This window comes from Egretta garzetta, unplaced genomic scaffold, assembly GCF_000687185.1.
Source record: "Egretta garzetta isolate BGI_Z169 unplaced genomic scaffold, ASM68718v1 scaffold467, whole genome shotgun sequence".
Taxonomy (NCBI): Eukaryota; Metazoa; Chordata; class Aves; order Pelecaniformes; family Ardeidae; genus Egretta; species Egretta garzetta.
The window spans coordinates 889,569-903,989 of record NW_009260196.1 but is presented as its reverse complement, the minus strand read 5'-3'; the positions used below and the strand labels follow the sequence as shown (position 1 = coordinate 903,989).

Here is a 14,421-nt window from a genome sequence, read left to right as displayed (position 1 = left end):
GCAGGAATTATTTCACGATTTTAGTGCAAGCTTTGGTTAGACTTTTAGAGATTACAAATAGAAGTGCCATGATTCGCCTCAGTGTAAATCACTGAGATGGGGAATGAGGCAACCTCGTGGGCTGGGACTTGATGGCTTGGAGATAATAAAGACCTCTAAGTGCTGGTGATGCCTGGTACTATGAACATCAGCTTGATCCCATCAGCTTGGCCCCACTGTAGGTATCCGCATGTTTCACCATCATCAACGTGGGGCAAACATCCTTCATGACATATCAGGCCTAGGGTTACCTTGATGTGGTCCACTTGGTTACTCTTTGACTATTACTGAGTGGTTGGCTATTATTTTTAACTGGCAATCTCAGCGTTTGTACTCCCAGCTTTTGTAACGTGCTTTTTATCAAGTTTAAGCAATATGCTTAATGTCACGGTCAAGCCCCTGAAGGAATGTCCTTTGTGTTTGGAGGGAGCAGCTCTCTGTTCAGATCAAGAGTAGGATACGGTACGAGCCAAAATAACTGCAGTTTCGAGGAGTAAAGCAAACAAACATGAATGAAACCCTACCCAAATCTGAAAACATTGTGTTTAACTGAGTCTCTGTATGAAGCAGTCAATTAGCTCACTCTCGGTTTGTATCCACATCTCTGCATTCATTATGTTGATGCAAAATGTAGTTGATCAGTGGCTCTGAAGCACCCTGTGATCCTGAGTAATATCCAAGTGCTCCGTTCTAGCCAAGTCCTTGATATATTTAATCATACATATTTAATGTGGTTGGGGACTACAACCTTGTAATATTCCGCATATTTGTGTGTGTGGCTTTTGCAGGCAGCATCCCTGACGGTGGATTCCTGCTCTGAGGATCAGGAGCCAGGCTACTGCACTGTTAGCAATGTTGCTGTTTCTACTGACTGGTAAATAATTCTTCATTTTTTGGGTTGGTTTTTTTTTTTTTGGAGTAAAATGAAAAAGAAATCACCCTGTAAAGCCAGAGAAATTTGGAGTAACGATGACATGCCTTTAGCCCAGTCTCAAGCAAGGGATAGATACCTCAGCTGCACTCTTTCAGAGGCATACGAAGGCAAGACTCCAAAATGTCATCTCCTCCCATCTTTACAGAAGCAAATTAAATCTTCTACATGTCCTGCTGCTTGCTAACTCAGGCTGCGTTCCTGCATGGGGTTTATTCATGACAAGGAGTTCATTCAGAAGTCCCCAATTCTTGACTCCGTCTCTGTCCCCAGGTTCTGGTGGCACATGAGGAATGTATGGCCACGGGTTGTCTGCACCGTGATGTAAACGGGGATAAGACTTGGTGCCTAATGCTATGAGATTTCACATCATGGCCTAGAAAGAGTTAACAAGTCAGAATATCAGATGCTCATCATTACTGACAACTTGTAACTCTTAGACAGTAAGCCACAAATGTATTTGTTATAATCAACTGGCTCTTAAATACACAGCACTACTCTTTGGCAGTTTGAAGTTCTACAATATTTAGTGCTACAAATCTTTAGCAAAGCCTCCTCCACTTTTACATTTTGAATCACATCTATCTTGCCAAAACCAGGCTCAGACTCGAAGTGCTACTACTCTAGTAGCACCTATATTTCACTCCAGTGTTCAGTTTTGGGCTTTGATTTGGGGTCTTAGGTTGGTTTATTTATTTATTTAAACCGCATCTCTCATTTCTTATAAAAGTGTAAAAAAATAACATCACCGGATTGCTGCTTTCTTAAAAAAAAAAAAAATAAAAATTGTAAGAGTAATTACTTTGACATTGCTTTCAGAAAGTTCCAGATGACATCTTTTACAGTTGTCATTTCTTAAACGTTGGCTGGTACAGAGAACAAACCTTATTTCTTGTGTTTACCATAACTGAGAAGCCTTTCTGTTGCATCTTTAGATCCTCTTTGGAGATAACAATAACTTTGATCGCAATCACTTTGGCTAATTTCTGACGATAATCACAATTATAATTCCTGTCACACGTGGTTTCCCCACTAGCAAAGGTGTTATAGCTTTGTAAAATAATGAATCCATCTTCCAGCTATTTAAATACCATCTACAATCTAAACGATAATTGAGTAAAAAACCTTATTCATTATGATTTCAAGCACGCTGCTCCGTCAAGCGAATAGAAATTTTGACATGCAGTAACTGAATGTGAATTTAGAGTCATACCCATTATAACTGTTAGTTCAAGCGCTACTGATCTATCTGTCTCCCTTTCTAAATGTAAAATGTGAATTTTGGAAGAGGAATTTTAGCCACAGACGGTAGCCGATGGTTCCAGTTCCTGTGTTGTTATTGCTATCTTAATGTCTGATGCTGATAAATTGTTTTTTCTGACTCTTTTATAGGACTCTTGATGTACAACCAAATCGAGTTACTGTTGGTGGCATCAGGTCTGTAGAGCCCATCCTTCAGAGGAGAGGACAGGTGGAAAGCCATGATTTTGTGGGCTGTATAATGGAGTTTGCAGTCAACGGACGTCCCCTGGAGCCCAGCCAGGCTTTGGCAGCTCAAGGAATCTTAGATCAGTACGTCTGCTATATATGGTATCGAATGGACCCTGTTTACAATAAAGGAAGCCGTCATGAAAGTCAGACGCTATTCCGTTCAGAGACCTTCAGATATATCTTGTAAAAAAAAAAAATGACTGCAGAATTTATTGTAAAGTGTGAAAAATGTAAGAAGAAAGTGAATTTGGATGAAAGGTTCACAGAGATTACAGAGGCTTCAAAAAAGCAACATCATTACATTTCTACTGCCAATTCTTATTAATGTTGCTTTGCAAGCTGAAATAGAGTAGCCCTGTTACTGGGTTTCTTTATAAATTCCCCTGGGTTTGACTGTACTCACATGGTTCACTAAACCTCTACTCCCCCTTATTTCTTTTTAATCCGCAATGTCTGTTCTATCACTTTGCCTCTCAAGTATCACTGAATTTCCCTCATATCCTCCGAGCGGTCTTTCAGAAATGATGGACTACCTGATTCTGCTGGTTTTTCCATCTCGGTCTTTGAAGTCACGGTTGTAGCCATTATGTCAGTCTGGCGTCCAAATTTGCTAGCTCACCCCTTCCTCCTTCAACCCCCAGGTTCGTGCTGTTTGTTGTGATAAGAAGTCTCTGGAGGTCTGCAGCATGAAAAGCACCTTAAAGGGTTTCTTCTTCCCTTGCGTAACAGCTAATAGGAGTTTCACTGTCTCAGAATTCCTTTCTCTTTCATGAGTTTGTTATAACTTGATGCTGAAAATTGGGATCTGTTTTAGAAACACGAGCTGTGCATGGGGAAGACCCTCTCCATTTTTGCATTTCTAAGGGGAAGGACGCTCCCCAGCACGTTTTCTTTGCTTATTTGAGCACAAGTTCTTCAGCAATTACTTTTCTGATTTGTTTCAGATGCCCCAGACTGGAAGGCGCTTGCACGACCAGCCCCTGCCAGCACGGTGGCACCTGTGTTGATCACTGGTCGTGGCAGCAGTGTCACTGCAAAGACGGGCTGACGGGAAAGCACTGTGAAAAATGTATGGAGAAGGTTTCGCGAGTTTTCTCTTTAATGCACACCTACCTATGCTTTAGCCAAATGCCATTAAGGGTTTCTTTTCAGAGGCATGGGATAATGAGTTTTATAAAATAACAAAAACAAGCAGCGTGCTTGCCTCTTAAATAATTCTGAGGGCAAAGTCCACAGTGAGCTGTTGTCCTTTCACGAGCTAAAAATAGCGACAAGTCACATATATTCCGTTTTCTGGTCTGTATATCACATTTCAGGTAACTTGCACTCATTTAAAACTACTGCTTCCCAGTAATGTATAATCAGTAACTAAAATAAAGCTTTCCCAAAGGAGGAATTTGTCTGCTATGGGGAGGTAAGAGGGTAAGGGAAAACCCTTCCCTTCACGTAAACATTGTGTGCGCGTCCTTATGGCTTCTCCAAACTGTAGGCCTCTTTATCAAAAAGACCATCAGATTATATGCAAGAAAATATGATAAATGTAAATAAAAGCAAGCCATTTACACTCTGGGGGTTATTAACTCGCAATATGGGTAGCTCTGTAAATCAATACGGGAGAGCAAAGTGATTTACTTCCAGGCAGTTGTAGTATAATGACTGGGCTTTGTTTTCTTACATGTCCCATTATTGTTTAGCTGATTTATATGCTTTTATTGCACCGGTTTACAAAAGAATTTAGCCATAATTTTAACAGCATTTGGTAGTCAATGCTCTGCCATTTTTTATCCTTTTTTTTTATGCCCTAACAAATAGAAAGTCATTATCTCTGCCCTGAAGAGCTTAGAGTTCAATATATCATGAAACCCTGCTTGCAGTAATGGAAACAGTAACATCCCTGGGAAGGAATTACAGTTCTGAGAGCCAAATTTTTTTCCTTACTCCCTCACTTGTTCCCTACCGAGTTTTAATTTACTATTGACTGATAGCAGCAGTAAATTACTAGCACACTCCCACTCTCCAACACATATTCTGGTTGGAGCCAAGGAGTGGAGGGGCTGAAATTGCCATTCGCCCCTGCTCTCCCCCCTGACCTGCTCTGAACTTGCTCTCTGCTCCGAAGGAACGTGGTCGTTACCGGGGCAGATGATGGCTATAGCTGTAACGAGCCGCCCGCTCAGTGCTTCCTTGTCCTTGTCCCAGATATTACTGCCGACACTGCCTTATCGCTAGAAGGCAAAGGACGACTTGACTACCACATGAGCCCAAACAAGAAGCGAGAATACCTGATGAGACATGGCACTCGAGGCACCGGCCCACGGCCCCCAAACACGGACCGCCTGGAAGTGAAGTTCAGGACAAGAAGCGAGAACGGCGTTTTAGTTCACGTCCAGGAAAGCAGCAACTTCACTACCGTGAAGGTAAGATTACAGCTAATGCTGAATTTGATTTGATTGGACTGCCTCACGCCTGGTGATCAAAATCACATTTTTCCATTACTCTTGCTGTTTCCTTTACAAAATATTAGGTCTTTCACTGAGGTTAGGCACTGCTCCAGTATCATTCGTCTTCTCAACAATTCCCTTGCTATTTGCCAAGGTATCAGAAGATCTTGATGGGTTTGTATCTAATCAGTTTTGTCTAGACTCCAAACAGTGACTCTTTTAAGGCCACAGGAACAGTACTTGTTGCCATATTTGTTATCATCATTAAGTTGCTCTACAGAACAAATCGTTTCATTATTGGCCTTTTATCTTCTGATTTTTCAGGCCTTGAACCCAGACCATCCCTAAGCTAGCAAACAACTGCCAAAAAGTTTTCATTAATTCCTACTAGCATGGCTCACGCTTATCAAACTAGGAAGTGAGGGGTAACTTGAACTCATGAGGTTACCCATAGACCAATGTCAATATCAAATTATTTTGAGACATGTAGCTGAATTAATGCTTCAAATGCCACACAGTTTTAGTTTGGTTTGTTTGTGTTTTTTTTTTCCCAAAGAGTTTATTGCTGCAGAAGTTACCTTTCTCAAGAGAAAGCGATGGTTCAGTTCCTGGCTATGACTCAGTCCATTTACTCATAACTCTAAATGAGTACAGCAGTGATGTTGGCAAGCCCCTTTATTGGGTTGGTGTAAGCTCCAAGTTTCCTTGACTGCTGCAAGGCTTTCCAAGTTTTTTATCCTGACTTTTAAAGAACCTTATACAGAAATTCGCACTTTCTAAGCTTCAGCCCCGTGGATATTCGCCACCTGCCTGGTCAGAGGTACAGAGCTTTTCCTGACACACCGGCTGCATTTAAGAAGCAACTCTGCGTTACTTCCCTGGCATAGGCTTTTACCACATCATTTGATAAGAAGTTTCTGCCTCAGTTGCATTAACAGATAAGATCTCATTATTTTGAGTTCTGGAGAGAAAAAAACAAATAACTATCTTTTTCTCCCGAACAGAATTTGCTAGGTCAGCTCTACAAGCATTATTAAAAAAAGAAAAAAAGAAGAGAGTTGCCTTTTCTGGCTGAAAGCACTGGTGGTGTGTTTATGCAAACACTCTTATTATTGTTAATATTGGTGAAGTTATACAAGCAAGCAGAGGGTGCCGAGTCCCAGACCCAGCTGTGCAAGGGCAAAGCGGGGAAGTCTGCCTGGTAACAGACGCAGCGGTTTAAGGCAGGAGGGGTAACATCACTGTACTGATTACTGCCGAAAAGTTCCCAGATGATGCTAGCTAATAAAACGGCAGTAATTTAACTATAGTTAGTACAGGCTGGCTTCTGCGCCGCCGCTCACACGCGGAGTAGGCATGGCGAGCATGTCCCTCGGTGGTGGCCCCAAGATGTTAAGGAAGCCAACCCACTTTCTGGCATCTCAGTCCACTCCTGGTGCAGAAGATGAACTTTAGGGACTTACATTTACAACTCTCTTGTCCGTCTTCAAAACGGACAATTTTGTAACTTGATTTGTGGGTCTTTTAATGTGCTTGTTATCCAAAGTGTAAGCATTCAGAGAAAACCTGGCATGCGTTTTTTAATATTAAACTGTGCTAGGGGAAAAGCTGCAAGTCCTGGGGCTACTTCCATGCCTCTGCATTTTTCCTCTAGTAGTTAACTGGGTTTGGTGTAGATGGGATGGGGTAAAATTAGAGAAATGGTAGTAAATGAGACCCACTGAGATTGCGAGCAGCTGATTCACTAAATGATGGATGTAAACTCCCCGCAGAGAACCCACGAGAGTTATTTATGATACAGAGAGCTCCTTAATCCAGGAAAGATATAAAAACTAGCAGATTAAATTAAACAGTGATCAAATTCAGATGGAAAATGACCCCCCCACCTCACAAAAAGGAACAGGGTAGGGGATTCCTTATTAGTAAAGCTCTTTATCGCAGCTTATTTTCCTACAAACAATGCACATTGCAACTAATTCAGTTAGAAGTAATGGAATAAATACAGCAGGTTAAAGGTGAAATTGTCTGCCTTGTTTTAGCTGAAAATCTCATCTGAAATGGGATTAAATTAGCGTAACTGTAGCTCTAAGAGCCATGAATTGTGCAGGTAGAGTGTGTGGACTACACGTTACCTATATGAGCTAACATACGCCTATGGTAGGGTGGTGAGGCACTGGAACAGGTTTCCCAGAGAAGTTGTGGATGCCCCATCCCTGGAATTGTTCAAAGTCAGGTTGGATGGGGCTCGGAGTGACCTGATGTAGTGAAAGATGTCCCTGCCACTGGTGGAGGGGATGGACTAGATCTCTCTAAAGGTCCCTTCTCACCCAAACCATTCTGTGATTCGACACACATATTGAGTTGCAGGAATAAATCAGAACATGACTCGTTTCAATGATATCTCATCCAGTGGGCCATAAATTTGTAAAGGCTAGTGCTCAGATTTAAGACAAATAAGAAGCAAATTGTTCAGTAAAGGAGGCTCAGAATATTAATAAAGTTGAATCATCCGTGTAGTTAGGAATACGTTTGCTTTAGCAGTTTTTTTCTCCTCACTATATTCTGCTTGTCAGTTGCTTTGCCATTTAAATAAAACCCAGAAATGGGTGTTACTCAGTATTGTCAGCATCAGCATTTGTTTCAAATTTAGAAATATGTTGTGCTTCAACGAACCGAGACAAACATTCCTTATTTTTTCCTGGTTGAAGAAGTCACGGACCAGTCCTGTCTCTGAAAATTTTATTTTCCATCTGCCACTAGTATATTATTTATGAGTCTGTTAGCATTAGTCACATGCAATTTTAAAGAAACAGAAATAGAGCTAGAGAGTCATAAATCAGTATGGAAAATATCAGTTGCTGACAGGTAAATAATTGTACAGTTCTTCTTTAATGTGGAATTAGAAGTTATGATTCTGTGCTTAGTCTTTCCTATAAGCTTAGAGGATATTGTCTGATACGGTATAATGCTTTTTGCTTACGTAAAGACCAACATCCAAGCTGGTATTTTCATGGAGCACAAAAGACAAAATAAGACGAGCAAACCAATTACACGTTACAGACATAAATATATGTATATATTCCGCCCAGTTAATCTTCTTATAAATACCGTTGGTTGTGGCAAATGTTGTTTAATGTGTTCTAGTAGTCTGTGTGACTGCATTTCCAAACGCGGGATTTTCTTTGTGCTGTGTGATAGTTTAGATATCTGCCACCTGTGTTTGCATCCTATCTCCAAGGGGCAGCTTTATCAGAGAGTCCCTCAAAGAATACATTTTCAAATAGTCCAAATCATTGCATTTATAAATGGCGTGCATGCACATATTAACCATTCTAGTTCTTGATCCAAATGGAATACGTGGTAGATACATTTAGTTCAGGCTGCTGCCAAGACATGAGCGTGGTCTTACAGCCATATTAAAGCTGATCTGTATGAACAGAGTTCCTCAGCCTGCATCACGAGAGAAGCAAATCCAGAGCATTTAACAGTTTCTGGAAATGAGAGCAGCATTCTTGTAGCCAGTGTGTCACTTTGCAGTTCTTCCCAGGTGAACGTTATTTTTCCTGGAACAAAGCATGCGAGGCTTAGAGAGCTTTCAGCAAACCTGGGGCTTCGACCTTTCGTGGACTGTGCGTGTGCCCCGGTCTGCACGCTCGTGTTGCAGGTCACGGACTGACCGAGCTGCAGCGGGGAACACGGGAGGGAAAACAGTCGCCTTATTTCACATGTCTGACCGACCACGCAGAGCATGGAAGGAAACTTGCACAATAAGTTGCAGAGCCACCCTATATGAGCTGTACGCAAACCTGTACGCCCTTAAGTGGCCAGCTGATGTACCCAACTCATACAAACTATTTGAGAAGCTGGCAGGTTTGGATGTTGGGTTTTTTTTTTTCTTAAAAACTCCTATATCTTAAATGCAGAATTTGTTCTGATCCCATTTGGGGATCATTTAATATTGAGCCCATAAGAGGTTTGAAATCCTCCATCTCATGATTCAGTAGAATTGCGAGGCGTCATTCCTAGAGGATAAGCCAAAAAATTTTTCATGGAATTTAGCAGTACCTTTTTTTTTCTTTTTCTAACCGCTCACAAGTTTAAAAGCAGTTTGCTCAAGTGAGCACCATTTGAAAAGTCACACAAGATAACACGCTTTGCAACTCTTTGGAAAGGTTTCTAAAACACAACAATTTTGCTGCAAAATGCAAATTAGCAGCAAAACCAGATAGGAAAAGGGAAACTTGTTCAGGTCCTGCTATGCCGAATATATTCCTATTGGGTCATAATGAAAACGAGATGCAAGTTTTTGGGGCAAGGACCACATCTGTTTACCTTGCAAAGCATTTTCCACACTTGCATTGAAGAAGGAGGAAGAATTATTCTTTTATTGGTCAAAATAGTTTTGTCGTGTGCATGCCCTTTTGCCGACCTCTCGATAGGTTTTTCTCTGATGAGATTAGCCGGGGAATGAGTGGAGGGCAGCTCTAAGTTTTCTACAGATGCAATGATGTATTTAATTGCAGCCAAACTTTTCGTACTAAATAATTAATGCATGTTGAGGACAAAACAATTATTTGGGGAAAAATACACCCAGGCTTCCTATTACAACCGAAGCCATGTGTTACTGTAGCTGTACTGAATAGGCATCACGTTGGTTATGCGTGTATAGGAGTGGTTATGCGTGTATCATTCATAAACTCTGTTTTCTGATCAGATAAAAGGTGGGAAAGTGCATTACGTATCCGATGCTGGAATTGCTGGGAAAGTGGAAAGAAACATCCCAGAAGTGTACGCTGCGGATGGTCAGTGGCATTCGGTACTCCTTGAGAAGAACGGGTCTGCTACTGTCCTGTCGGTTGACAACGCTCATAGCCGAGACATTCACCACGTCACGCAAGACTTCAGTGGACTAAACGTTCTTACAATTTCTTTGGGAGGAATCCCATCGAGCCAACCTTTCAAGAGCACAGTTGCAGGTAATTTTTATTTTTATTTTTTTATTTTTTTTTAGTACATTACACATAAGCAGATTTGAGCAGACAAAGGGTCTCTCTATTTCCTTGAAGGTTGCAGAATATTCTGTAATTCTTTATTAGTAACTCATAGACTTCCGTAGTTTGCCAGGAAAACTGCAAATTGAATGAGTAAGGATCGCAGACTTTGTTCCCTCACCACACGTTTCAGCCTTGCTGTTTCCAAAGCAGGCACTCCATCTGCAGGGCTTTTTGGAGGCAGGGGGTAGGTTTTGCTTGCTCGTCTGTAAATCAGTTGCTATAATTTTGTTATGCTAATGGAGAAGAAAGGGCCTATTCTTCACCTGAGTCAGAATCTGGAAAATCAAGGCAAATCTTTTGCTTGGGCAAAAAGGCTAAATGAGAACTTTGTCTCTGTAGGGGTTTGGTAAGTACTGCAGGATTTAGCCTGGTTTTAATATGATTAAAATATTTTCTGAAACTCCCAACTTCCTCCTGCTTTATCCTGCTGTCAAATGAAGAATAGGATTTATTTCTGAGCAACAGAAACCAAGGACAATAAGGAACCAACCTCCAGGAACCAAAATCTAGTTGTTAAGAAGTAAATCAATCTCCCTTAAAAGCTAAAGCAACTGTCTTAGACCCTGGCAAAAGTAGTAGATAACATATATTGGATATCATTCCCCCAGTGATAAGTAAAGATGGAAGTGATTTTTAGCAACAAACCGTGAGATACTCCAGGCAATGCAGGCATAGGTTTCACAGAGGTTTTATATTGAAAAATCTTCCTGACTTCAAGAACTGTGACCAGATAAAGGATCCCTCAGTGGAGCAAATCCACATTCACATTTGTGTATTCTGAATTTGTAAGAAATGCAGTATGAAATCATATGAATGCTATGCTTACCTTTACCATATTTACGTGGATGTTTTATGAGCAGTGTATGCATGGAAAAGTCAGAGGGTTTTAGGAGAGCTGGAAGAAAGAGAACTGAAGATGCTAAAATCTCACCAGTGCCTGATGCTGTGGCAGACAAATTGGGATTGTCTGGCTTCCATTAGGAATACACAATCCAAAATCTCTTATTCACAGGATTTTATTTTATTTTTCTATTGGATGACTTTGTGAACGGCATACCAAGGATTTACAAGGGGGAGGTATAAAACTCTGCATGAACTCGGACAGTCACAGATATCCTCAGTCCTGTTAAAGGCAGACAAAAACATACGGGGGTGACAATTCCAGGGCTGTGGAGCTGGTATATCCAATAACGTTTTCAAACCCAGGCAGACCTGAAAAAATCTCGATTGCTGTTTATCACATCCCTGCTGCAAGGGACCACCAAGCTTGCGGCAGGGTAATTGTCCGCTTCGCTTGGGCTCCCACCTGAACCTAAATCCTCAATTTCCTCTTTGTTTGGGAATGTAAAAACGGGAGAAAATGAAAATATAAGTAATGCTGGAAGGAAAACACATCTCTTACAGAATGGAAATAATACAGAAATAGCATGCTTGCAAAACTTAGAAGGCTCTTTCATGTCCCTTTACACCACATGACTTGCATCTCTTAGTGAAACGTATTTATGTTGATGCCCACTCGTATTTCATTTCTAACATCAGAGGGTGCTCGAATTTTAAACCGACATACTTTGTAGATTATAAATCTGTAATATCACCTCATACAACTTGAGTATATTTGCTATTTCACGACAGAGTAAATATTCATTCCATTTATCTCCCTGCTGCCCATTTTTGCAGAGGTTTCCACAATTATTCACAAAGTCACTATTCATAGTGGCTGTTCTTTCATTCCAGCAATAAGTTTGCAGAAACAAACCTTTCTCTGACACCACTAATGCATGGAAAATTTGCTCCTGTTTATTCTTTCACCCAAGTGCGATGCTTCAGAACTGAGTAGTGGCACTTTCCTTCTCCTTGTTGATTATTTTTATTGATAATAGCTGATAACTTTGGTCTTGAATAATATCCTTCTGTAAACCTGGCATCCCAAGGGCAATCCATCAGAAGTCAGGGCTCTGGAAGGGGCTGCCCAGGGAGGTGGTGGAGTCCCCATCCCCGGAGGTATTTAAAAGAAAGGTAGATGAGGTGCTTAGGGACATGGTTTAGTGGTGGGATGGCAGGGTTAGGTTAACGGTTGGACTTGGTGATCTTAAAGGGCTTTTCCAACCTAGACGATTCTATGATTCTATGAAATAACTATGTATCTAACAGCAACCGCGTGTGTGGACACTGAGGGCATAACTTACAAACACCATTTCGTCACAGCTCCGTGTAGAGGGTTGCTCTATCCTCAAACCCTTGCAGAAAGGATTAAATCTTGGGAACACAGAGAATGACCAGGCTGGCAAAAGGCTGGATTTCCCTGCACCCTCACATAGGACCACAGCAGAAAGGCCGGGAATAATCCCATCTCCCTGGGCCCTTACAGCGCTGAAACCCGGCGGCACCACTGGCAGGGTAGCACCACACCCGAGCTGTGGGAAGCTGGGGAAGAGGCCACTCGAGGTTGAGAGACGCAAAAGCACCACCATGGTTTTAGGAGGTGGTAAGACAGGAGGCTGAGCTGAAGCACGATAGGCAACTTGAGCTCAGGATAGGGGAAACTGGAAAGCACGCAAGCCAAGGGGAACGGGAGCGAATGTTTTCTGCTAGCACAGCCAAGCCAGCTGCACACAGGTTTCTCTGCATGGATGATAAGTTTTAGAAATATGGGAAAATTAGGAAAAAAAGAAAAACCACAAACATTTAAAGATATTGAATGAAGTCATTAGAAGGACTATTTGTTCAAATTCATTTTAAAGACATTAAATACTATTAGAATAGCTATTTCCCTATGGTAATCATTTGAATTCTTGGCTTATTTACTGGACAATGGAGCCTTTCATTTAGCTTCAGTGAAATGGCTCTATAAATTGAAAATCGAGTCAGTTTAACAATGTATTTTTAGAAAACAGAATGTTTCTGCAAAATCCAACCCTTTGCTCATTGCTTAGCATTTTGGCAAAATAATTTAGCTTCAAGGGGAAACTACATTATAATAAAGATCTGAGAATATAACCTTCGGACTTCCTTCAGTGAGTCTATCTGTAAGATGAGCAAGCTCCAATCACAAAAGTATCCATTTGCCTTGCAAACCTCAGATCTAATCTGCTCAGTGAGTGGCAGAGTTGAGTCTGTGCGCGAGCAGCCTGGTTTTACCCAAAATACATTTTTAAATTTCATTTCATATTATGTTTTTTCCTCAATTTGAACTTTATTCTCAGTCTCCAAGCTTGAGGTAGATACTTCCTAATGGGACAGTAGTTCCTTCTCCTGCGCAGCCTATCGAATTCTTAAAAGCCAGATTAACATTTCAAATTATATTTAGGCATCTGCTTACATTTGCCTGTTTTTTCAGATTTAGTGAAAGCAATGGGAGTGCAAAATGTCTTACAGGCCGCCTAGAAAACGTGATGTGCTAATTTCAGCATCTTAATTGCAGATTTGGTACATTTTACTCACCTAAGAATATTTTCACTGCTTTGAAATCTTAGTGTTGAAGTTAAAAACCATGGTCTGTTTCTGGATTCTTATTTGGTGGACTTGAAAGAACCAAGATATCTTGGTATCATCTATAAGTGCCATGCATGTATCTTCAGAGAATTTACTTAATTACATTTTTATCTTTAATCTCCATTTCTATGCGCAGCTTAGATGTGAAAATCATCAGTTTTAAAAAGTGCATGTATAGAAGTTATGTCAGAAGCTCCAGGCATGACCAGCTTTTGCTTAATCTTGTTCTGCTTTAAAGTAGATTTCGGTTCCTATCTAATATGACCCCCCCAAGATTATCAAACATTTATAAACAAAATAGTCATTACAATGTAGGAGGAAATATTTAACAGAAGCAACAAAATGTTCCTTAGTCTCAGCTTACGTGGTTCAGCACAGATGGTCAGATACTGAAAGATCTGTGAATGGGCCATCCCTCTAGCGAACTAAGTGGTTACTAAAATATTACGCCATTACGGTTGATACCACAGATATTTGTACGTTAATCACGACGCAAGGTAAAAACATGGGGAAGCAATGGTAAGCTCAGTACATGTAAGATTCAGTCGTGAAAATACGGAGGCTTCATGTGTGTAACAGCGTGATTTACCCCGCATGCTACTTAAAGCCACATCATGAAATAAGGCCATCGCCTCCATGGTGGCGCTGGGGTTTCCATTTTGTCACATCTGTGTTTGTGTTTCCCCTTTCATTTTGGGGGGCAAGGGGCACACCGCAGATGCTGCTGATCAGAAGGTTTCCCCTTTAGCGTTGTATTGATGCTTGGAGCATCTTTGGCCTCCATTGACAGGGTGTAATCAGTCTTCAGGCCCCGACATGACTGTTGCTTTTCCCCCTAGGCTTCGACGGCTGCATTTCCTACATCAAGTACGGCGGGGAGAGCCTTCCCTTCGCTGGCAAGCACAGCCTCGCCACTCTCTCCAAAACAGACCCCTCGGTGAAGATCGGCTGGCGGGGCCCCCACATCTTCTGC

General features: G+C 41.3%; 1 protein-coding gene across 1 annotated transcript in view; it reads left to right on the top strand.

Moving 5' to 3' along the window:
- Positions 1-14,421, top strand: part of FAT4 (FAT atypical cadherin 4) — a 132,713-nt gene that overhangs the window by 116,656 nt on the left and 1,636 nt on the right. Inside the window, exons 11-16 of the mRNA XM_009642236.1 lie at positions 828-913; positions 2,363-2,542; positions 4,581-4,878; positions 9,617-9,871; positions 9,939-9,948; positions 14,288-14,421. Of these exons, the coding sequence (XP_009640531.1) occupies positions 828-913; positions 2,363-2,542; positions 4,581-4,878; positions 9,617-9,871; positions 9,939-9,948; positions 14,288-14,421 (963 nt within the window). The remainder of the gene's footprint in view (positions 1-827; positions 914-2,362; positions 2,543-4,580; positions 4,879-9,616; positions 9,872-9,938; positions 9,949-14,287) is intronic.